General features: G+C 46.1%; 1 protein-coding gene across 5 annotated transcripts in view; it reads right to left on the bottom strand.

The window, feature by feature from the left end:
* RALBP1 (ralA binding protein 1) overlaps positions 1–25651 on the bottom strand; it is a 37967-nt gene extending 12316 nt beyond the window's left edge. For 3 of the 5 annotated variants that reach the window (XR_010378713.1, XM_064481608.1, XM_064481611.1), the window contains exons 1-4: positions 25497–25651; positions 5604–5900; positions 3396–3824; positions 79–428 (exon numbers count right to left, since the gene is read on the bottom strand). Coding sequence is in view for 4 of the 5 variants with exons in the window: in XM_064481608.1 (XP_064337678.1) it covers positions 79–428; positions 3396–3824; positions 5604–5847 (1023 nt within the window). In the remaining variant the exon portion in view is untranslated. Of the gene's footprint in view, positions 1–78; positions 429–3395; positions 3825–5603; positions 5901–13074; positions 13536–13631; positions 13884–25496 lie in introns of those variants that run through there. The other 2 variants (XM_064481609.1, XM_064481610.1) reach the window with 2 other exon arrangements.
* Positions 25652–26461: the final 810 nt, after the last annotated feature.

Raw genomic sequence — 26461 nt, 5'->3', positions numbered from 1 at the left:
CTCTGGCTGTGACAGCGACAATGTCCCCGGGCCCCCCAGGGCCAACCAGAGAGCGGGTGCGCGGGGAGGGCCAGGTACCTGGACGGTCGGGCTGAGCACTATGGAGATGTTCTGGATGTTCATCTTGGTTTCCAGCTCCTTGGCGATGACGTGGTCCATGTGCACGATGAGCCAGGAGATGAGGAGCTGGTTACACTCGGGCAGCTCCCTCAGCAGGCGCTGGAACTCCTGCACCTTCTCGCCCTCGGTGCTCCTCGCACAGGCCTCCTCGAAGCGCGGCAGCAGCTCCCTGGTGAGCAGGTTCTCCGGCAGGTCCCGCAGGTACTGCTTCAGCAAACTGGCCACCGTGTTCGCGTCGTACTCCTCCAAGTTCGGGGGCTCCTCTCTGTCATAGGCTGCCTTCAGCTCATCCACCTTGGATTTAATTCCTTACAATATTCCAATTCAGAAGAAAAGAAGTATGAAAAAAATGAAAATGTATGAAAGAGAAAAAAAATCAAACACACAGCTTTCTTCCCCACTGCCCTCGCCCCTGCGGGAGATCTGGGAAGAGTCAATCCGACAGTGACAAACCTCTGCTCATGAAGCATTCACCTGCACAGGCTTCACACGGTTCCTCCGTATAGAAGATAATATAAAAAACTACTCTCGGGATGAATTTAACCAAAGCTAAGTGATAATGGAAAAACTCAATACTCAGAACAAAAGAGCAACCACAGATACATCAAGCAAATAAGCCAATCGATTCACGGAAAAAAAAAAATCTTTTTTTTAGTTTAAAGCTAGGTAGGTAAAAATTAAACTACAACTCAAGCGTAAGACTTGCTCTCCATGAGCCGCCAACAGCTTCTTCTAACAGTCACAAGACTGACAACATAAAATGCAGCTCATTACACATAAGCACCTTCCAGAAAGTCATGGATAATTACTTTTTTATAAGTAAAAACTGTATCATAAATGCAACAGGTGAGTTCACTATCTGAACAAACTTTGAAAATTATTCCCCATTAAATACCCTTCTAATTTCTATTTTTAACCTTAAATTCTTTACATGTTTTCTTTATCTGAAAGAGGGCTAGAACAAAAGTGAAATCTAGGTTACTGACATCAAATTGTTTTGCCTTTGTTACTGGACAGAAACACAAACATGTTTTTCAGACATGATAAGTGCAGACTGGACTAAAGACTTAGTTACTAATTCAGTGACAGTGATTGTTCTTGAGAATATAAAGTTGCTTTCACCGGTTTTTAATACTTAAAACTTTCGGCCGAGATATGGGATATATATCTACAGCAGACTACTCCTCAGCCATAAAAAATAATGAAATTCTGCCATTTGCAACAACATGGCTGGATGGAGGGTATTATGCTAAGCGAAGTCAGTCAGACAAAGACAAATACTGTATATATTGCTTATGTACTGAATCTAAAAAATACAACAAACTAGTAAATACAACAAAAAAACAGACCCACAGATATAGAGAACAAAGTGGTGTGGTTGCCTGTGGGGCGGGGGAGGGGCATGGCAAGGGTCGGGAACTGGAGGCACAGGCTGCCTGTGTAAGACACACGAGCTGCAAGGACGCACTGTGCAACGCGGGGAAGAGAGGGCAGTTTATAATGACTGTACATGGAGCATAACCTCTAAAAACTGAACCACTGTGTTGTACACCTGAAACTTACATAATACTGTACATCAACTGTGCCTCAAAAAATAAAGAAATAAAATAACTTCAGGCCAATTATTGGAAACAAGCTACAAATTAAGGCTGACAGATTTAATGGTAAATGCAAACAATGTCACCTAATCTGAGCAGCATTTTACAATCAACAGTGCTGACACCTGGGGTCTGACGTTCCTGATCTTCTGTAAAAACCTGTCAGAGGCATCACAGTCAGCCAGGAATCTGTCCAGCACTGACAAAATGAAAGCAGCAGCTCCAAATAGGAAAGTGACAACATGAATCTTGCTTCTGCACCATCCTTATCTTGAGGCAAAAGAGTTAGAAATAATCCCTATGTTCCTACTTTCATGAGCAAAATACGATGAGTGATAACTTTACCTGAAACTCTTGACAAGGTGATCCTCTCTCTCATGCATGTTTTATAGGGAACTAATTTTCCCTCAACAGAGCCTACCCAGAAAACTGCACAAGTGAACAATTAGAATTCATGTTTGATTGTTTGGTTACTTGGAAATTGTTCTCAAAATGTTTTCTTTTTAAAAGTTGGACACTTCAAATAAAGCATCCAAGGTACAGAAATATTATGTGCAGAGTAAGATTTGAAACTGGAGCTTATATATGAGTAAGTGAGAACCAAAATTCTCCAGCAGAAAACAGTATTATTAGCATTCAGAAAGAAAAACCACAGCCATAAACTCTGACCCACAGAGTGCTGAAGGCAGCGCACTGCCAGGGCCCCCAAAATAACACAAAACTGATCAAGGCAGGAGCTGGGCCTCCCAGGGGCCACCACCCAGGAGAGCACCTCAGTTTGAGTGCGCGCGCGCACACACACACACACACACAAGCAGTACACAACACTGACTCCCTAAGAACACAAACATCAAAACAGGTCACAGACAAAAGAACCCTTTGAGCAAAGCTGGAAGAACTCTCTGGAGACACTTTCACCTAAAATTTCTCTGTGCCTGTCAAATGCACTTGAGAGAAGCAGCTATCTCAGAACTGTTTAGCTCTTTGTTTTTCTTTTTTTGGAGGGGGGTAATCAGGTTTGCTTACTTATTGATGTATTTAATGGAGGTGCTGGGGATTGAGCCCAGGACCTCGCGCACGCTAGGCACACGCTCTACCACTGAGCTGTACTCTCCCCCCCGGACTGTTTAGCTCTTTAAAAATCCTGTCATCATAAATTTTTCTTAAAAGTTGAAATTTCAAAGTCATTTAAATGTGTTTATTTTTATGTTACTAAGGACTTACAAATTCATATTCAGTTCCTAGTTCGTTCACTTTATTTTCTATAAAATAGCATTTTAGCCAGAATGTCTTCAGTGAGAACATATTATCCGTGGGCTCCTGTAAAGGTCTCCCTCACTTCCCCTCCTTTTTTAGGAAGTATAGTTGCTTTACAGGTCTCCCTTTATCTCATCAAACATGCCTATCCTTTTTTAAAAAGCGTAAATATCAAACCTTCTACAAACGTGCATGAACGTGCAATTAAACTGAAAAAGTCAGTCTAGTCTCCGTCTGTTCTGAACGTGTATGGTCTGACTCGTGAGCTCTGTGTGAGCAGCAGTGCCGCAGACACGGGCGAGGAGGAACGCGACCTCGCCCTCCCGCAGGGGGGTCAGAGCCGCCCGCGCGGCCCGGCTGCGCCCCGGGTCCTCCGTGTCTGCGGGCCCCCCCCCGCCCCGCCCCCATCGGGGCGCGCACCTGACACCCGGTAGATGCCCTCGCACCGCATCCCGCGCCGCTCCACCTGGTCCACGCACTCGCGGAACACGGCGGGCAGCCGCACGCCGTCGCACAGCATGGTGCGCTCGGCCGCGTCCGCCAGCGGCGCCCCGAACACAGGCCGCAGGCTCGGCGCGTCGGCCGGCGGCGCCTCGGGCTCGGGGACGGGCTTCTTCTTCTTCTTCTTCTCCTTCCACTGCTTCACCACGTCCGCCGCCGTCAGGTCCTTGGACTTCTTCTCCTTGTGCTTCTCCTCTTTGGGTTTCTCTTTGATTTTAAAATCCTTCTCTTTCTTCTTAGAAAAGCTGGGCTTCTTGAAGACGTGGATCCCCTTGGAGCGCTTCATTTTGGAGGGACTCTCGGCCTCATCTCCAGAGCTGTCTTCCTGGAAGGCGGCGTAGCCTTCAGCTGCCGAAGAGACGCAGGGAGTGAGTGACATGTCTGCGGGCGCCAGGCGTCCCCTCTCAGTGCCTGAGAAGAGGACGGGGCACCGCCCGGCCGCCACAGGGCTGCTCACCCCGCGGCCGGCCCGCCCGCGCCGGCCGGACCCCGGGAAGGCGGGCGCCGCCCTGACGGGTCCTGACACAGGGCAGCGACACGCAGGGCTGGCCCTGCGACTGGCTTTCACACCGCGTAACTGGAACTTCCGCGAACCAAATTACCATAAGGAATCATCTAGCTATTACTTTATTACCTGCACAGAGGCTAATGGAGAGAATTCTGTAAAACAGTCTTCTTTCATCATCCCAGTGACACCCCCTAGCTTACTTTACTTAGCTTAGATTTTTCCAGGCTTGCTCCCTGTCCCTGGGAGCAGTGTCCAACCACGCCCCGAGCCGCCCCTCCCACTTGGCCCCGGCTCCGGCCGCGCAGCCCCTTCCGGAGCCGGCCGCCGGGCCCGCGGGCGCCGGCGGGGAGGACAGCGCCGGGATGGCCCGGCGCTCACGCCAGTTACCCTACACAGGTTTCCCCTTCTGCACACCTGTAACTCACCTATCCTCTTCTTCAGCCAGCCACCTCACAGGCTATTTTACCACAAAGATGAAAGATTCTGCATCAACGTCCCTCTAAATTAAAATACCATGAGCCCCACACCAACCAGAATGGCAGCGGTGCTAAGGGCCTGATACCACGGCATAACTGGGGCCCTCAGACACTGCTGGTGGGCTGTCCACTGGAACGGCCGCTCCGGGAATGTTCTGCAGCATCTACTGAGGCTGAAGCGAGCCTGGCCTGTGAGCCAGCAATTCCACTCCCAGGAACACACGACAGACATGCAGAACCATGTACGGTGACGTGATGGAAGCACTGTCCCTGACAGTCAGACACTGGAAACAACCCAGATGACCAGCAGTGGTAGAGGGGAACAATGAATTCCAGTCTGTCAGTGCGATGAGACAAAATCCAGCAAGAAAAACAAACCAACCGCTGCCACACGGAAAACCAGGAGGAATCCAGCCAACACAACAGTGGGCAAAAGAAACCACACACAAACAGAAATCTACTTCCATGGACGAAATCCCAAAATCAGGTGGACTCCCTCTGAAGGGGCAGTGACGGGATTTCAGGGTGCTGCGAAGGCCCTCCACCTGCAGCCTCGGGCTAATCCCGCGGCGCGGCCGCTCTGTGCTGACTCGGCAGGCGGCACACCACTTGTGCCTTCTATCCACACGCTATGCTTCAAGGAGAAATCAACTGAAAGATACCATGCAACTCAAAATAAGGCAATACTTAACTCACCTGATTTGCTTTTAACAACTGAAAAGCTATGTCTAGGCAGCTCACCCTCCCTACAGAACAAGAATCATAAATGGAACGCATCGTGGCATTTGCTTAAGACACGTGAATACATACTTTTCTCAGTTCCAATAAAGTGTGCCCCAGCTGGCCCATACAGCCTCGCCAACACAGCAAGATTCTACAAGGACAAAACTCGCTGTCTACTTTTCATACATTATTTTAAATGCTCTGTTTACGAAACTTCCAGCAGAAATCTTTACCATTTCCAGAAATTCGTTATTTCTATTTGTGAGAGTAAGACCCTAAAATGCAAAAACTGAGACCCAGAAAAATTAAGAAAATATAACACAGGAGTCTTTGACTGGATTTGTTTCTATAGCAGAGCAGGCACCTGTGACGAGAGGTTTACCTAAAACAGAGCCACAGCAAGGAGAAAACGACACTTACTCCTTTTTTCCTTTTTCTTAAATTTCCCTTTTTTCTTTCCATGGTCCTTCTCGTCATCGGACACGATGTCAGGAGGCTCGTGGAGGCCGTCGTGGGGAGGCGAGGGCTCGCCCGTGCGGTAGAGGCCGGGGAACTTGGTGGGGCTGATCTCCTCCGAGCTGGGGGTGCGGGGGAGCCCTCCGCTGTGCTCTGCCCTGCGGTGTTCGCTGGGGCTGCTGGTCGGGGGCAGGAAGCACTCGGTCATGCTGCCACCGGGACAGACCGTGCGGGGGCTTGTCTGTTACCTGTCCATCTCACCTGCACGGGGACAGAGAGCGTCACGTCACCCGACAGGGCCACGCACAAGAGCACCAGACACACACGACACGCAATCCATCCCACGTTTACACATCAGAAACATTCTTCACAACCCCCTATAAAAGGGCTCTTTCATTCCGCCACCTCCAGTTACGTTCGGCATCACACGCTTTGGGTCTCAGAGAGTTGGAAACGCTGGATCTCCAAGTATTAAAAAGACGAACCAAATGAAAATTAGAGTTCTCAAAGTAGAACACAGAGTCCTCTCTAACAAGAACCCACCATTGAAAGGGGCTTCGTTCTGATTGCTTTCCAACATAAAATCTTAATTTTTTTTAAAGTTATGACCAAACAATGGTGAATAATAAATTAAGAAGGCTATTTCTACAACTACACATGAAGAGTTCAGCATCATAACTAAAATCTACAACAGAGTTAAGGTGATCAGCGTCCTGGCTCACGCAACGACAGGCCACACTAGCTGCAGCAGAGCCCTGCGCTGGACAGCTCATGGCTGAGGACAGCTACTTCATCTCGCACTGGAGCTGTGCTGGAGGAAACAAAGGACCCCTCATTTGCTCAATCCTACAATACACACAAAATAGACTGGACACTCAAAGGACAAATGTAAGAAGAGGTCAAGATTTGTTCGCATTTTTTTCCTCATTAGACGGATGGTACATGGTCTAAGTATGTCTAAGCTATGTCCAAAGTCACTTGGAATTATTCTTCATCCTCTTTCATGTCTTTGTGATATTCATTAGAAAAACTATTAGAATCACTTGTTTCTGTTTACACTCACTTTTAAGTTTGCAGCTTTAAGAATCCAGAAGCACGAGTGACAAGACTGATAAATCTGACCATAAACAAAGTCTAAAGACAAGCAAATGTGAAAGTTTGTAAACTGTGACAGCTGATTTCTTTAAAAAGTACTCTCACACATCAATGAAAACAGAAACAAATCAAGAGAACTACACAAAGAATGTGAAGCAGTTCATAGAAAAATGACTAATATCCATATGAAAATAAGGTTCAAGTACACCTACAATTTTAAAAACAGAAATTAAAACAATCAGTCACCATTTTCCCAACATCATTCTGGCAAAGAACAAAGAAGGCGTACGGCACCCAGTGCTGTGAGGACGTGAGCAAACAGGTGCCTGGAGAAAACCTGCCAACAGCAGAAGCACAGACCAGCACAAGCACAGGCTTTTCTGAAAACCATTTTGGTAATATCTATGGAAGTTCCAAGTGTGTCTCTCGGAGCGAGGAATTCCTCTTTTTAGAACCTTATCCTCCTGATACACTTTTACATGCATTCAAAGTTGCACACCTGAAAATACCGATTTTAGCGCTGTGAAAGCAAAACCAAAACCACCTAAGTGGCTACCAAAAGAAGATCAGGTAAATCATGACTTATCCAAATACTGGAACATGAAGTCACACGGGCGATTTCTGAAATAGCCGACCGCAGCTCACCCTTGGGAGCTGTGAAAGACGAGGGAGAGGAAGATGTTTTTATTTCTTACTTTACCCCTTCACGCAGTCTGAGCCTCACCATGCCTGTTTTTATTGCTTTTATTACTATTATCACTGCTGGCCTGACTGCCCTGGCGCCCGTGACGGATGAGGCCCCAGCAGAGGATGAGGACCCGGAAACCCCGTGCTGCCCAGGGACAGAGCTTCCAGCCCTGGGGAGCCACAGCAAGCCTGAACTTCACCGAATGAAGGGGCAGAAGAGAGAGGCCTCAAACAGTCCACTGCGAATTTAAGCATAAATAGGCCAAGGTAAAACAATGAACAACGAGAAGTTCCTGCTTCTGAGGCAAGAGGACAACGGATGTAAATCTGCAAGCACTTAGGAGGGAACACTCATCCCTGTGCCTCCCAGGAGGCACAAAGAAAAGTCCTGGATTCTTCAGATTAAAAAAAAACAACAACAACAGATGGACAGGCTGAAGGCAGACAGGTCAGGGACTCGGGCCCAAGGGCCAGCACGGTTCCCGGAGTTCTGTCTGCCTCTACACCGCACACTCGGAGCAGAGGAGGCCGAAACAATGATGGGTGCAAAGGTGGTGACAAAGCCTGCTCTCTGCAGCCTGCGGGCCGGGGGCCTGCCCTGCAGGACAGAGAGCTTCTGGATGATAATGGTCCACTCCAGCCAGACACACAGGAGAGCAGTCCAGGCAGGCCGGCACTAGAGTCAGGACAGACAGGCCAGAGGGACAGACAGATCAGAGGGACAAAACAGAAAACTCAAAGAGACTTCCATGGACAGTCAGCTGAACGTCAGCAAAGGCTCCAAAGGGACTCACGGGGGAGGAAGGTCTTCAACAAGGGGAGACGGATGACCACACAGGAAACAGGGAGGGGCAGCCCCTCACGTTACCCACAAAACATAACTCATGACACATCACAGACACAAAACAGCTAAAACCCATAAAACTTCTAAAACAAAACATTTTTGAGCCCTTGGGCGAAGATTTTCCCAGACAGAACCAGAAAACATTAACTAATTAACTATAAAATTAAAAACTGACAAATTGGACTTTTGTATCCAAAGTAAAAACTTCTGCATCAAAAGACATCGTGAAGAAAATGAACAGTGAAGGCAAAGACTTGGAGAACACATTTACTGTGTGCGTATCTCACAAAGACACCCAGAATGCATGAAGAACGCCTGCAACTCAGCAACAGACAGGCCAAAATGAAAATGGGCCAAAGAGTTGAGCAAACAATTTACAAAGGAAAATATATGACTGGTTAATAAGCCCAGAAAAAAGCTCCACATCAAAGAAAAACATCAAAGAAATAGAAATTAAAACCACAATGAGCTATCAATGCGACACCATCTAGAACAGCTAAAATTTAACCAGAACTACAATTCCTAACATTTAACCACTTTGGAAAAGTATGTGGCAGTTCTTTCAGTCAAACCCTTAACATTTGACCCAGCAATTCCTCTCCTGAGTATTCACCCAAGAAATGGAAACATATATTCACAAAAAGCCATGACTAGAGTAACTTTATTCATAACAGATAAAAACTAGGAACACCTACATTTCCAGCAACGAGACTGGATAAACATACATGCACGTAAAAGGAACAAACTACTCAGACACAACCAAGCCGGTGAACTTCAAAGACAGCACAGCAGACACAGGGGATTACAGAATACGTGCTGCTGTCTACATGATGTTCTCCAACAGGCAGACTCATCTCTGTCCAAACAATGCAGACCTGGGGCTGCGGGGTGGGGAAGCGGCAGGGACCGAGACAGAACCGGCCGGGTTGATGGCGCTGTTCTGTATCTTGACAGGCATGCGGGCCACATGTATGTAGAAATTTGTTAAAACTTTTTTTTAAATTGAAATACAGTCAACATACAATATTATGTTAGTTTCAGGTGAACAGTCACATACACTGTGAAATGATGACCGTGACAAGCCTAGTGACCATCTGCCCTGGAAGTTACTTCACTATCACTGACCATATTCATACCGCAAGCTCCACCCCCGCGGCTGGTTTTTTTCACAACAGGAGCTCCGTGCCTCTTAATCCCCTTCACCTATTTCACCCACACCCACCCACCTCCCTTCTGGCAGCCACCCATGTGTTCTCTGTATCTATGAGTCTAATCTTCATTTTGTTTTGTTTTTTTTAGATTCTACATATAACTGAGATCATATAGTATCTGTCTTTCTCTGACTTACTTCACTTAGCATAATGCCCTCTAGATCCTCCCATGTTGTCAAAAAAAAAAAAAAAAACCCACTAAGCCGTGCCTATCACTGAACATAAATTATACCTCAGTAAACCCCCTCAGACTGGGGGGAAAGCCACAGATGCTATATGGAGATGATCGTGAGCCTTTAAAAAACGCAAACCCGCCTTTTCAAGTGCTGCTACTCCCACCTCTACCATCAGCATCCCACCAGCCCAGACCCAGAATCACTACATCGGGAATGTCCACTTCCAGTCTCTCCCGACTGAAAGCCTGTGGCTGGCACCAGCGCAAAACTTCTCTCCAGAGAGAACTGAAGGTAAAAAATGTTACTTCCAGAATATCTAACAAAAAGTATTAAAAGTATAAAGCAATAACCATACATTTAGAATTTTACTTTAGAACCCCCAAAATTATACATTTGAAACAATATTTCATGTAAAAAGAACAGTTATGACAGCTAAAACTGAGGTAAAGCAACAACAAAAAACCTTCATAAAACTAGACTCATACTTAACTAAACAAGGGCTTAAAAACATTCACCCCTCCAAAGAACTAGGATATACACTGTTCTTAAAATAGTCTTTCCTGTTCACGTACCCTATTAGTCAGCGCATATAGGGAGAATCACTCACCCATGCAAAAGGACAAAGCAATGTAAGCCGGGAAGACAGACAGATTACTAAACCAAAGTCTCCTGAAATGAGCTTTTGAGGATGACTCCAATGATTTAGTAAACTTGATCATATCTACACAGAAAAAGGTCTTTTCCAGAAAACAAACAGTGTGCTTCACTAACTTACAAGGTAAGCAAAATCAGTATTTTGTAAATGGTCTCTATTAATAAAACCATGCTAAAATTCACTAGAAGCAGCTCTCCCTCATTCTTATGTTTTTTGAAAATAACCTGTAAATCAGGGGGGAGGGTGTAGCTCAGTGGTAGAGCACATGCTCTGTTTAGCACGCACGAAGTCCTGGGTGCAACCCCCAGCACCTCCTCTAAGAATAAACACATAAGTAAACCTAATTCTCTCTGCCAAAAAAAAAAAAAAAAAAGAAAGAAAGAAAATTAAAATTTAAAAAATCTGTAAATTAAAAGTCTCTAACCTAAATCTGTACAAGGGAATCCAAATACTGACTCATGAATTCGTTCCCTACTGAACACTACCCAGTATTAACCTAGGATTCGGGAATGGCCAATTTTGTAAGCAGTATTTGCATGCACAATACATTCTTGTTTTCCAAATGGTGTGGAAAGAAATTTTCTCAGCCTTAAAGAACAAGAGCATGTAGATCACAGGGGAACACTGAGCGCCCACACGATGGATGCAGAGGCCCAGGTGTACATGGAGTTCAGAGCACGAGGGGACAGGAAGATGATCTTGAAAGACCCCCGCTGGGCGGGGACCAGGGCAGACATACAAGGGAGCACGGTCAACATGCCAGCAGGAACACTGGACACTCAAAGACACTAAAGGACTATCTTCAAAACTCTGAAAACTAGTTCCAATGACCATTCAAGCGCATGGGGGGAATAAAGGCTTCCAGATGCACAGTGACCAGGAAGGAACTTCCACATGTTTTCCCCAGCGTCCTCACGGGCACAGACAAGCCCAGGGACAGCAGGTCTGTGACCAGCCGGTGACATGCCCAGCGAGCCGGCAGGAAGAGGGGCTCCAAGGGCAGTGCGAGTCGCAGGCGCCTGACCACACGGAGGGAACGGTAGGATGCAGGGGAGAGCCATGGGGTAAATCCGGCATGGGAGCAGAGTACAAACGCAGATAAACACACAAGATAACCGTCAACTCAAAGCAGAAGAGAAAGGTAGATGAGAAAATGAAGTGTGATCTCCGGCCGGCTCAGCAGTCCACGCTATTTGTCTAACTGTCACAAGGAAACCCAGGCCCCCAAGTCCATTACACGCTGTGCGGGCACACACGCCAGGGGCCGGGGGCCCGGGAGGGCCTGGGAGACCTAAACCCTCATCCGCTCCAACACCTGGTTACCAGACACTGACAAACACTGGCATCTAAACAAACAGCAGTTCAAGTCCATTACTTAGAAATAAGGAAAGAAACACCAAGACAAAGCGCTAAAAGGAAAAAACTATGACAGACAGGTGCAGGCATGGGGCAGGGAGCAGCGTTTGGCACTGTAAGTCTCTTAGTCCTGGGCGGGGGTCCCCGAGCCCAGCCCCAGGGTCAGAGTCTTGAGAAGGACTCACTAAACCAGCGCACAGTCATGCTCATGGCTGAGACTCATCACAGTCACAGGACGCAAAAGGCACACGCGGCGAATGCCAGAGGGGACCAGGCACAAGCTCCCCAAGGCCCTCTGGCAGTGCAGCCGCAGGGACACTGTGGGCCAGGCAGCCTCTCAGACTCGGAGCCCCAGGTCCTGGCAGAGCCTGGCCACTGGAGCACACTCAGTGGAGCGGGGCCCTGAACCCCAGGCTCCCGGACAGGAAGCAGGGGCTGGGTGCAAACCACACTGTGCACAGAGACTTCCAGCGCAGTGAGCCACTCCTCCCGCTCAGGGCAAGTTTTACATCCCGCAGGGAACTTTACCAGTCCAGGGATTTTGCTTAGAACACGATCACTATGCAAGAAAGAAATTTTCTAAGTTTATAAACTGAGATAGGACAGAAATAGGCCTTCAGACGAGGCCAGTAAGGTTTAGAGGGTTTCACATCGTCCACAGTGAAATCCCGGACGTCACCACGTGTGCGAGGTTTACGGCCTGTGCCCTGTACGCAAAACAGTATTCCCATGTACGGGACTGACGACAACCTCTCACGCACACCCCCAGACCAACTGCCAGCCCGCTCAGCTGTTACATAATCAGTCCTTCCAAGTCTTCTAACAGGTGTTCAGGCCTGGACTTTAACAGAGATTTTACTTTTTTTTTTTTTTTTTTTTTAGTTGAAGTATAGTCAGTTGACAATGTTGCTTCCATTTCTGGTGCACAGCAACACGTTTCAGTCATACGTACACATACACATATTCCTTTTCATATTCTTTTTCTTTATAGGTTTCTGCAAGGTATTGAACATAGTTCCCTTGCTGTACAGCAGAAACTTATCTATTTTATATACAGTAATATGAATCTGCACATTAGAGATTTTATTCTTGAGTTATCTGTTCCTTCTTAAATCTCATCAGTCAAACTTAGGCTTTATTTCAGTTTCTCCCCTACCCGAAGCTGCCTATTCAAACTCTGAATTAGCGTCCCATATGCCACTCAAAGGAACGTACTGAATGACAGTGATTTAATGTTTTCCATCAGTGTCACTGATTAACACAGTATGCCTAAGACAAGATATGTGTGTAAAACTGGTTTAAAAGATGTGACATTCCGAAGTTCATCATAATGAATATGCGTGTATGGATGACTTTTTAATGCTGACAACAACCGTTACAGGACTAGTAACAAGAAAACAGAAAAGCTCACAAGTTATTCGAGGAAACGGATATAATGCAGTATGTGAAGTCAACGCCGGATGAAACAAGTGTGAGGAGTGCAGCTCTGTCCATCACTCAGAGTGAACGTTCAGACTCCGGGGGTCAGCGTGTCCGGGGCTGGAAAGTGAGCAGCCAAAACACACAGGATGCAGCAGCCAGAAGCCAGCCCGCCTCCCGCCCGCGGGGAGAAAGGCCAGGGAGGGCACGGTTCAGCCCGACACACAGCTGCCCCACCCAAAGCGTGTGTACATGTAGCAAGTACGGGAGGAGAGCCCACCCTGCCTTTAAACAAAATCAGAAGTGCTATCATCAGCAGCCAATCTAACACGGAGGACCGAAAAAAGAAAAATCACAGTAAGTATGTGGTACTTAACAGAACAACAGCACATTTTAAAAGTAATGGCATATCCTTTGGCTGGAGGGGAGGACAGTGTCTTTCCGACGGCATTTCATACTCATATACTCTGTTCTCAGGGAGATCTTAAACCAGAACTAGGGCGGGGGTGAGACCAACAAAGGTTATTTAATAATTTTAAAAATGCACACCACCGCTCACAACAGAGACAGGGTGAAGTACGTGGTCCACGGGTCCCAGTGTGCTGAGGCTCCTGGAGCGCTGTGAAAAAGCTCCTCCGGGCTCCCGGGGCAGCAGAAATTTGAGGGGAGACAGAGCAGTCCTCAATATCTGTCAGACACCGTGCAAAAAACCACCAGCTGGAAGAGGATCAGCTTCAACGGCAGACGGTGCACATTTCCTTTGAACAACATACTTCTGTGAGGCTGGGTTTTCTCGGGAAGCTGTGATTTAAAAGAAAAAAATCAACATGGTACAAGAAATAAGGGTGGTGATGTCCAATCTGACTGCAAAGTATTGTCAAGTTGTGCAGTGTCCAGCAGGTGCATACAAAACATTAACTTTCGTTATTTAAGAGTGAAATAAAATATTATTTTCTCTTTCAACCTACGTGTATTATTTTTTCACATGGCTACTAAATTGCCAAGACGTAAATGTATTAAGTTGTGTGAACCTAATAATGTAACACAGCATACTACTGAGCATTACCGTTGGGCTGACGCCAGGTCTAAGAGCAGGATGTGTACAAGATGATGCCAAAATATTGTGTCAAAAGAAAGACGTTATTTAGATAAACAAGTTCATACTGTATAGCACAGGAAACTATACTCAATACCTTGTAGTAACTTATGAATAAGAAAATGAAAATAAATATATGTATGTTCATGTTATGACTGAAGCACTGTGTGTACACCAGAGATTGACAAAACACTGTAAACTGACCATACTTCAATAAAAAAAAAATATACAGACAGAAAAAAGAGGAGTTATGAAAGATGCTTGGAGTCAAGTCAAAAGGACTCAGAAGTCAACTAGAAGAAGGTCCCACTGGCCAAAGATGGGACCATATGAACGCCAATAAAATTAGTTAACTGCCATGAACTAAATTACCAAGTATATTTAAATCCGTGCGTTCACAATGATACTCAAAAGTAAAATTCATTGGTCATTTTGGAGGGCACTAGAGAACCATCTCATTATTTGGAGTAACTGGTAAATAAAGGAGGGCAAAAGCATTTGCCCTGAATTTCCTATACAAAGTGTTAAGCCAAGTTTCTTTTTATCAAAATATTCTAGCTAATAAATAAAGAAACAAAAGACTATCATCACTCAATAGGCAATTTAAAAATAGATGCTGGCAATAATGATCAATGGCTGCTAACATCACACACACAGGAGAGAAAAATCACACCAGCTTTGCAAAAATCAACAAACGAATCAAACCTTAATCTGAGTAAGCCTTAAAATCTACAGGACATACAACTTAGTTTCTTTAGTTAATGCTTTGCAAAAAAAGAAGGGGGAACAAAGAAGAGTGGGAGGGTGAAGATAAAAATTAAAGAGACTTCTAGTCTGTCCCTTTCGACCCCTCTCCCCCCCACCCCCGGCAACCACAAGTTTGTATTCTATGTCTGAGTCTCTGTTCGAAATTTGTAGATGACAGGCATGTGTAGAACAGACAAACAAGATTATACTTCACAGCACATGGAAATATATACAAGATCTTGTGGCAGCTCCCAGCGAAAAAGAATGCGACAATGAATATCAGTATGTTTATGTATAACTGAAAAATTGTGCTCTACACTGGCAACTGACACAACATTGTAAACTGACTATAACTCAATAAAAAAATAAAATTTTTTAAAAAAGAAAAAAATCATCACAACATACACCTTAAACTTATACAGTGCTGTATGTCAATTATATCAATAAAAGTGGAAGAAAAAATAAAATTAAATAAATAAAATTAAAAACATATTTTAAAAAATTAAAGAGACGTAAGAACAAGAATGAGAAGACAAGCCACAGACCAGGAGAAAGTGTTTGTAAAAGACCCATCAGATACAGGACTGTTATCCAAAATGCACAAACAACTCTCAAAACTCAACAGTAAGAAAACAAACAAACCAATTTTAAAATGGACAAAAGACCAGAACAGACGCCTCACCAAAATAGACACACAAACCACAAACAAGCACCGGAAAAGATGCACCGCATCATGTCACCAGGGAACTGCAAATTAAAACAACGGTGACCATGATTAAAATAAATCTGGATTTTTTAAAAATCCCGTATGCATGCTGACATATGTTAACTATATGTATTGTGATTGCTTCGTAATATATGCAAATATAGAATCATCATGCTGCACACCTGACCAATATAACGTTATATGTCAATTATACTTCAATTTTTTTTAAAAGTGACCTTAAAAAAGAAATGAGATACCACTGTACGCCTGTTAGAATGGCCAAAATCCACAACACTGACAACACCAAACGCTGGCAAGGATGTGGGGCCACAGGAACTCTCACCCAGTGCTGGTGGTGCGGCCGCTTTGGAATACAGTTTGGCAGCTTCTTATGAAACTAATTGTACTTTTACCATACAATCCAGCAATCATATCTGTGGCACTTTTGATATTTGCCCAAATCAGCTGAGAACTTAGGTACATACAAAAACCTACACATGGATGTTTACAGCAGCTACCTTTAGGATTACATTTATTCACGGTTGCCAAAACTTAGAAGCAACCAAGGTGTCCTCTGGTAGGTAAATGGACAAATAAACTGTGTTAGAGTTCAGACAGTGGAATATTATTCAGCACTAAAAAGAAATAAGCTACCAAACCACGAAAAGCCATGGAGAAAACTTAAATGCATGCTACTAAGTAAAAGAAGCCAACCTGAAAAGGCTACCGACTGTACGACTCCAACTATATGACATTCTGGGAAAAGCAAAACTGTGGAGAGTAAGTAAAGAAGATCGGTGGTTCAGGGGCCGGGGGAGGGGAAGGGGGAGGGATGAACAGGCAGAACACAGAGGATTTGGGGGCAGTGAAAACACTGTATTATGACACCACAGTGATGGACACATGTCATCTGTCCAAACCCACAGAATGTACAGCACCAAGCGTGAACTGTAATGTAAACTACAGACTTGGGTGACAACAATGTGTCACTGTCAGGTCCTCTCGTAATGACCATCCCATCTGGTGGGGGATGAGGGTAACAGGGGAGGCTGTGCACGTGGTGGACCGGGGGCATATGGAAACCTCTGTCCTTCCTTCCTATTTTGTTGTGAGCCTAAAACTGCTCTCAAAAAACAAAGTCTCAATTAAAAAAAAAAAAAGCCTGAGGAATCTAATGTCATAATATGCTTGTTTTCTTAAACTGTTAAACTTACTTGAAAACGGAGTACAGTGCCTGCTGCTTTGTAACCATTACCTTACTTGTGGGATGAAACAGACTTCAGTGAGCTTTTCTTCAGTCTGTATCTACTTTCTTTTCCCCTAATTTTCCTAAGCACAAAGTCAACGTTGTAGATTCACTATTTCTGCTTTAGAAGGAACTGCTGAGAACTGCTAACATCTTCCACTTACGAATTTTCCTTAAGAAGCTTTCTTCCCAGGATGGGGGAGGGGAGCCTTTTTCTCCACAGTAGTTCCTTAACCAAATGGATTTATCTAAAGGCACCTCTCACTGGCAGGTTGGTGAAGGAGCTCCATTCGTAGAAAGATTAAGGAGGAAGTCCCAATCACACAGAAACAGTTTTTGTAACTGACAAACACACCCAATTTTTAAACCATGGCAATAGTATGCAGTTTTAGTCGCAACCTGTCACAATACCTGGCTCTCAATCTGCAGAGCTTTTGGATTAATTTTACCTGCAATTGATTAACGGTCATGCTTCATGACGTCATGGTATCAGCCCAGAAAGCCATTCGCGATGAGTTCTACTGGTATTTTTCTTTTCAATGACCTTTTGGGCAAAAGCTTCCCATCTGAGTATTCGTGCAGCCTTTCCAGGTGATAGGCTGGAAGGACTTCACTCAAATACACAGAGACAGGTGGAGTGTCTGGGTCACCGTCAGTGCACCATGCTTTTATAGTGTGACTGTTTAGGACAGAACGCACATGTGTTTATGCAGTCTTTGCTGGTACATGTATAAATCATCTCCGGACAGATATACAAGAAAATGTTTGGCTGTGATCTCTTCAGCATAACTTTAGCGGCTGAGGAAAACACAAGCATTCGACGTGCGTGTCACCCAGGGGCCCCATCCCCCAGTGAAGAAGCTGGGAACCACCTCGATGGGGAGGCAGCCAGGTGAAGAAGCCTGGGTGCCGTCACCCTTCACAGACCAGCTTCCTTCCCTGTGAAACGGACACTCCCATCCATCTGGCAAGCTGCTGCCCAGATTAAACCACACGGTGTTCCTGGCCTTCAGGAGGTACTCAGTAAACAGCAAGAATAATTATTAGTCAACATTTAATTGGGCTATTAACTGTACAAGAGCAAAAAAGCAACACTACAAAAATACCTGGACAAAAAACTTGAGATTTAATAAATTAGCCGCCCCATAAGTAGGAGTGTGAAAAAGGACCGGTTTTACTGCTTTTTCTTTCTTTGACTCCCATTTTTAAAGAAAGACCTTCAAAAAGTCACAGGTACATTTTTAAAAGACCGTAAACAAATGTAAGAGGCCAAGAAGAAACTTGGGGAAAAATACTAGCATTGGACAGGACAAATATTTTACAAAATTTTTTAAAAAGGAAAACAGGAAAATGGTAGAAGACATGAACTTGAAGTACACAAAGAATAGGGAACATAAAAGGTGCTCTTCCCCCACCACCAATTTCCTAAAGATGAACAAATATGAAATCCAACACTGGGGGGGGGGTCTGAAGAGACACCTTCATACACTACTGGTAAAAGTGTAAAACGATACAGTTAAAAGGGCAAATTAGCAGCACCCATCAGTAATTAGTATTCTGACCGAGCAGGTCACTGTTAGAAACCCTATCTCCCAAATCACAGAAGTAAGCACAGCACTGCTTCTGACGGCCAAAAGCTCTTTATTATGTTGATCTCTACAAGCAGCTAAAAATTCTTTCGAGATAAAGCAAAGAACAAAGAGAAAATACTAACCCAACTATTCGCTGTCTACAAAAAATTCACCTGAACTGGAGTGACAGGGGCAGCCTAAAAATAAAGGAGTGGCAAACGGGGAGTGATGTTGGTAAAATGATGGCTGAAGGAACTCCCGAAGCCCACCCTCCATAGAAGCAACTAAAATCGGTCAGAACCAACTTTCTCACAACACTGGAAACAAACCAACGGCTTGCAGCCATCCAGGGAGCGCTTACTCAAGAAAAACAGCTGAATCTTCCTAAGAACATAGAGCTCTGTGGTATTTAACTCACTCTAGTCCCACCCTGGGCTTCCCGCATCAGTGGCCACCTGGAAAATAACAGCCCAGGTTCCAGCGCTCACAGCAGGATGACCTCAAGTCATCATTCCAGGCTCCCTTGTCTCCCGGAGGGCTGGGATCTCAGAACCCCTGGCTAACGCCCCCAGGGGCAGGCAGATGTCTTCCCGATGCTGCCTGAAGCCACAGGCAACACTAGGGCAAAGGCAAGGACCAAAAATCCTGAGAGCAAAGGCTGAGCAGTGAGGTGTTTGGGGGATAAGGACCAGAACAACGTCAACAAGCTGCTGGAAATCTAGGAGAAATGCGTGCGCCCAGGGCTATGACGTGCTCGGGAATTTTGCAGACAAAGAATTCTTGGTTGGCGTTTTTTTTTTTTTTTCCCCCAGTATTTGGTGTCACCCCACTGCCTCTGGCGTCTATGGTTTCTGATGAGAATCAACTCTCACTATACTGAGGCCCCTTGTACTTGACAAGCCACTTCTCTCCTGCTACTTTCAAGACCCTCTCTTCGTCTTTAACCTAGTTGATTAAGATGTGTCCCAGATGGATCTCACTGAGTTTCTCCTGCCTGAGAACACCCTCCACGCTCACCTCTGGATGCCCTTAACCTCTGCGAGGCATGAAGGCTAAGACAGACTCAAAGTGGGTGTGTGCTGAAGGTACCCCCCCCCACAGATGCACAGCACGCTCTGAAAACACTGGAAGATGCTTTTGGCACCAAGTGTTTAAGGAAGTCTCTGTCCCATCTTTAGCTGAACACTCTGTTCTGTTGGCTTACTGGTCAGCTAGTGATGGGACATTAGCAGCCAAAAGAAGAAAACAGGAATGAACACAATGGAATACTATACAGTCATAAAAATAGTAAGATAATACCATTTGCAGCAACATGGATGGACCTGGAGATTGTCATACTAAGTGAAGTAAGCCAGAAAGAGAAAGAAAAATACCATATGAGACCATTTATATGTGGAATCTTAAAAAAAAAAAAGACAAATGAACTTATTTACAAAACAGAAACAGACTCATAGACATAGAAGAAAAACTACGGTTACCAGGGTGGCAGAGGGTGGGAAGGGATAAATTGGGAGTTAGAGATTTGCATACACTAACTAATACATATAAAATAGATAAAACAACTGTACAGCATACTGTACAGCACAGAGAACTATATTCAGTATCTTCTAGTAACTTATGGTGAAAAAGAATATGAAAACAAATATATGTCTATATATGACTGAAGCATTGTGCTGTACACCGGAAATTGACACAGCATTGTAAACTGACTATACTTCAATAAAAATATATTAAAATGCAACCAAGGAGGTGAAAGACTTATACACTGACAACTACAAACACTGCCGACAGAAACTAAAGTAAACCTAAGTAAATGGGAAAAAAACACACCTTCCTAATGGACTGGAAGACTCAGTATTATTAAGTTTTCTTGTAATTCACAGTGATCTATAGATTCAGGGCAAACTCTATCAAAATTTTAACAGCCTTTTTTGCAGAAATGGAAATCTGACCCTTAGTTTAATATGGAATTGCAACGGGCCCTGAATAGCCACAAAAAAGAAAGAAAGAAAGAGAACAAAGTTGGAAGACTCACACTCCCTGCTTTCAAAACCTACTACAGAACGAAGGGAACTGAAACGATGTGGCGCTGGCATAGGATAAACACACAGACTTACGCAACTGATGGGAGAGTCCGAAAATAAACCCGAACAGCCGCGGTCAACTGATTTTCAACCATGGCATCAAGACTACTCAATGGGGAAAGAATGATCTCTCCAACAGATGAGGACAGAACTATTAGGTTTCCACACACACAAAAACGGACCCCCATCTCACTAAGACCAAACACAAAAATTCACTCAAATGAATCAACACCTAAACATAGGAACTAAAACCATAAAACTCTTAGAAGAAAGCACAGTGTACATCTTCACCCTCGGATTTGGCAATGGGTTTTCAGACAGGACACCAAAATCATGAGTAACAAAAGAAAAAAACCGGCTAAACTGGTTCATCAAAATTGAAAACTTCTATACATCAGAGGGCATTATATCAAGAACATAAAAAAGACTGCCCAGAGAATGGAAGAAAACGTTTGCAGATCACATATACTGGTGAGGGTCCAGGACCCAGGATATACAAAGGAACTCTTACAACTCAGCAGAGACCAACAACCCAATTTTAAAGTAGGCAAAGGACTTGAACAGATATTTCTCCAAAGAAGGCACACAACTGCCCAACAAGCATCACCAGCCCCCAGAGAAACGCACATCAAACCCACAGTGAGACACCACCTCACACCCAGCAGCACAGCTAACATCTTAAAAACCAGAAAACAGCAAGTGTTGGTAAAGACTTGGAGAAATTAGAATCCTTACCCTGGAGAGTGAAACAGTACAACTGCTTTGGGAAACAGCCGGGCAACTCCTCAAATTGTTCAACGTAAAAGTCGCCATATGACTCTAGGTAAATACCCAGGAACAATGAAAACACGTACCTGCACAAAGGCTGGCCTAGGAATATTCACACCAGCATTATTCACAATAGCCACAAAGCAGAAACAACCTAAATGATCATCAACCCATGCACAGATAAACAAAATGTGGTGTAGCCAGACAGGGGGACAGTACTCAGCAATAAAAAGGAATGGAGCCCCACACATGCCACAATGTGGACGGACCCCCAAAACAACACACTAAGTCCAGGAAGTCGTTCACAAGTGATCACATATGCAACTCCACGTCCCTGAAATGTCCAGAACAGGCAGATCGGCAGAGATGGAAAGTGGCTGAGAGGTTGCTAGCGGGTGGGAGCGGGGGGAACGGGAGTAGCTGATGATGAATAAGAGGTAATGAAGATGTTCTAAAATTCATCTAGAGCTGGTTGTATGACTCTGAATGTACTAAAAACCACTGAATTGTATACTCTAAAAGGATCAACTTACGATACATGAATATCTCAATATGGCTGTTACAAGAAAAAAGCAGGCTCAAGTCTTTGCCAGGTTAAAAAAAACAAAATCCCTTAACGCTTGTCCCCCTCTGCTGGCACCTCCTCTGCTCCTCCTTCACAGCGAAGACGCGCTCATTTTTGAAATAATCTACCTGTGCTTTCTCCACGCCGACCTCCCATTAACTCACGTCAATCAAACTGAGCTCCGTCCTCAAATGGCAGCAATGACTAAATGCTACAAAACGGCTCTCACCGAGTTATCAAATTCAACAGTCTCCTAGGAAAACGTGTTTTACTCAAGTTCTCAAAGTATTTGGAGTATAGCTTCCTTCATTTTTCTTTTTTCTGAGGAGTCAGTTTTGAAGAACAGCTTCCTTTTGAAACAATCCCATTTGGGTTCCTACCATTTCATATGATTTCTTGACGTCTCTAAACACACAGAATTCCCTTTTCAGTTCTTCTGCCTCCATCTGGCTTAAAATGCTGTTGTTCTCCAGGCTTATTTCCAGAACTACCTTCCATCACTCTATCCCTATGTCCTCGTCCCTAAATCCAAGGCTTTAGGCACCACCTACAGTACAGCCCCAAGACTGTCGGATCAAGACTTCCCCCTTGCACTCCAAACCCACACACCCAACTGTGCAGCAGACGTCTCCACCCGCATGTCTCTGGATAATGACGGCCCGGTGTATTCAAAAGCTACAGTACTGCTCCTCCCCAAATGTGCTCCTGTTCCTGAATTCCCTGTCTCATCATACTTCACTGTTATCTATTCAATCACCCAAGTTAAAATCCTAGTCATCTTATTCTATTATTTCTCTCTCACTCCCCAAATCCAACTGTCACTGAATCCTATTAATTCTACCTTCTAAATATTCGTGCTATTAACCTAGTCCTATATCTCCACTGACCCCACCTTAGTTTAGTCCCTTATCTGTCACCTCAATTACTACAAAAGTGCCTCACAGTCCTTCTGCATTCAGTCTTATCTTCTCTGCATCCCTTCTGAAATCTACACTCTACAATACCAGAATGATCTTTCTAAAATGAAAACCTTATCATGACTCTTTCCTGATTAAAACCCATAGTCTCTATTATTACCTGTAGGAAAAAACCTCCAGAATCCTTGGAACGGTGCATGATCCTGGAGGATCAATCTGTGCAGCCTCGCCTCTGGTACTCAGCACCACGACCCCCATGGGACAGCTGCAGGGAACAGGCTTCAGTCTTACAAGGCTCCCACGCTCCCTCTCATCAGGCCCAGCTTTCCCTTGGCCTCAATTTCCTTCCCCGTGACTTCTGCCTCAGCTGAGCCTAAGCCTTCTTTAAGTTTAACGACATGAAATATAAAGGACCTAATACAATGCTTCACACGAAACAAGGAGGTAAAACGGGTTGAGGAAGTCAGAAAGACAGACACCACACGGTATCACTTACCTGTGGAATCTTAAAAAATGGCACAAATGTACTTATTTACAAAACAGAAACACACTCACAGACATAGAAAACAAACTTATGGTTGCCAGAGAAGCAGAGGGGAGACAGATATAAATTGGGAGTTTGGGATTAGCAGATACAAACTACTATAGACAGAACACATAAACAGCAAGGTCCTACAACCAAGTATTGCACAGGGAACTATATTCAGTAGCTTGTAATAACCAATAACAAAAAAGAATATGAAAAAGAATATATGTGTATTATATGTATAACTGAATCACTTTGCTGTACACCTGAAATTAACACACCACTGTAAATCAACTAGACCTCAGTTAAATAAACTTTTTTAATGGGTTAGGCTGACTTAGGCCTCTCTTCTTCACTGTCTCAATGACTCCTGCTCACTTTCCAGATCAAGCGGAAACTACTTCCCCTGTCTACAAGACTATGCACAATTCAGCTTCTGCCCTCCTTCCCAGTTGCACGACCTGCCACCACCCTAGACTCTCTGCCAGCTTCACCTGCAGATCCCACAACTCATTGCTAGTTCGGCCTCTGAACTTCTGCTCGCACTGTTCTCCCATCTAGACGCTGGTCCTTTCTGTGTTTGCATACTCTCCTGTATACACTTTTCCTTACCACCACCCCCTTCCTCAGTCTCTCCCTCTTCTCCCTTAAGAAACTGGCCACTATCTCCTTTGTACATCCATTGCACCCCCCATCCTTTCTCAAGTCAAAGCCAACTGAAAAACATACTGCCCATCCTTGCAGACAGCTCAAGAAAGAGAGAAAGTCTTACCACCCCAAAGACAGGGGCAGTGCCTTATCCATCTGTAAATTGTCTTCACAGTTCCTGCTACATGGAAATTCCTCTACACTAAATGATCTCATTTTTCCTTATTCCCCCCCAAATGCTAACGTAAGTTCCCGGACGTTTTCTGAAAGAGCATAACTTCCAGGTTATGCTGTAGGCCCAGTTTCTCCTTGCCAAGCAAACCACGACGCAAAAACAAGTGTACGAAGTCAAGTGAATATGCACTTTCTGATACCACTTTTATTTTTTCTGAATTAGGGGAGAAACGGTCCCTGAAAGACCTAAAATGAGAAATACTGTTTTGAAGAGATGGTAAATTATGTCACATTGCTCCAAGATACTTTGAAGAATTAGTTCCTGACGGTGACTGTTAAACCAGCCCACCTCCCTGACATCTGTGGGTCACTGTGAAAAGTGGAAACCCCTGCACCAACTTCTTCCCGCCTCTACACTTGCCAGTACAGTTTGTATAGCAATCACTCATTCTCAGGAAGACACTCAGAAAGGAATTATCACATCACCCAGACAATTCAAAAGGCAGAAAGTGAAGTTAACCTTTCTCATTCACAGGCCCATCTACTCACTTAGAAGTGCTGCTTCCAGGACCACCAAACCAGAAGGGGCCCTGCTCCTTGTCACTATTTGAATATTCCGTGAATAACTGCCAAGTATGAGGGAATGCAACCCAAAGTGCCGGCACTGGCACATGCCCACACGACAAAAAAGCTCGGGGAAGCCTCCTAGGGGGGCTACCGGTGTGTTCAAGCGACTGGACGTCTTTCACCTGCACGTTCACAGCATCTCGAGGTAACATTTAATTATCTTCAAGAACTCTACTAGGCCTCTAAAGGAAACAGGCTGCTTGCTCACGAGGGAGGCTCTGAGGTCGAGAATCCCCCAAACTTGAAACCGCATAACAACTTCAGGTAAGGCTGAGGTGGACTATTTTGTAAAACCTGTTTCACTATCACGACAATAAATCAACAAACAAACAAAAAAAAACACCAAGCTGACCTCAATTAGAGCATGTCGGCACCAGCGTACTCGAAAAGGAGTTGTGGAAGGAATTCTCCCCGCGGCTCCGCGGAGCCTCCCAGACCACCGGGCGCGCACGGGGAGCAGGCAACATCCCGGGCGCGGCGACGTGAAGCACGGGGCGCCCGCGAGCTGCCCCGAGGCCCGGAGCCCCGCGCTGGGGGCCGGCGCCCGACCTCCTCCCGCCCCCGGGGGCCCGACCGCACGCGGGGAGGCCCGGCCGCCGGGACCCGCCGCACAGGGGCGGCCACGCCCCCACCCGCGTTTGCCCCGCGCCCCCAGCGCCGGCCCGCACGCCGCCCGACCTGACAGACGCCGGGAAGCCGGCGCCGCTGAGACCCCCGCCCGCCCCGGCCCGCCACTGACCTGCGCCCGCCACGCCGCAGCCGCCGCCACCTCCGCTCACGCCGCCGCCGCAGCTGCCTCCTGCGCTGCACCCCTGGCCGGCCTCGGGCGCCCCATTCCCACCCCGCCCCAACCTCCGCCTGTTTACAATGATTGGGACGGAACTGGATCAGCCGGCCCAGCGCGCAAGCGCACCCCCTCCTCTCGCCGCGGCCGGCTTCTCGGATCCGCCTCTCGGCGCTGACCCCGCGCGGAGCACGCTGGAAGAAGTAGTCCTGGTAACCCAGCGCCCGGTCCGCAAGCGGCGCTTCGTCGGGAACCGTACTACAACACCCAGGAAGCACCGCGCCTGCCCTGCCCGGGAACTCGCCCGGGAGGTCGGAGAGCGCGCGAGAGGACGCGCCGCGCTGGGGCTCCGCCGGCGCCTGCGCAGTGCCGGGTGGTGGGCGACGGGGTGGGACGCGGACTTATCCCGGGCGAGGTCGCGGAGAAGGTTGTGGCGGCGCAGGTCGCCGTCTTGGGGGCGAGCGCTCTCCTTTCCACGCTCTGCGCAGCCTGTTCTCTAGCTGTCGAGGCACAGACCTTCTGCGCCGGCGGGTTCAGTCCTAACCAGTTAAACCGGCCCGGAGGCCGGCCTGGCCTGCCGCTGGGTGGGGCATCTCCCGGCCGGCCTGGGTGGGGAAATTTGGGCCTGGGGTGGAGACTGACTCGGGGTTTGGACACGGGAAGCGCCGTGGGCCTCGGAGGAGAAGCTTGTGTAGAACTCCGTGTTGGGGCCAGCCTCAGAATTCCTGAAACGGGCGTTGACAAGGGCCACCCTGGATTCTTGGGGCTCAGCGGGGCCGCCGGCCTCCACCGCCCTCTGGCTCAGCGTCCCCAGAGGAGCTCCTGACTCAGAGCTGCCCAGCCTCGCGTTAGCGAGATCTAGAGGAAGACTGGAAATAGCCTCATTTGCTCCAGAAATCCTTCCCAAAGGCTCAAAGAAT

The sequence above is a fragment of the Camelus dromedarius genome, chromosome 32 (assembly GCF_036321535.1).
Source record: "Camelus dromedarius isolate mCamDro1 chromosome 32, mCamDro1.pat, whole genome shotgun sequence".
In the NCBI taxonomy this organism is placed as follows: Eukaryota; Metazoa; Chordata; class Mammalia; order Artiodactyla; family Camelidae; genus Camelus; species Camelus dromedarius.
This window is presented reverse-complemented; position numbering and strand designations above follow the sequence as displayed.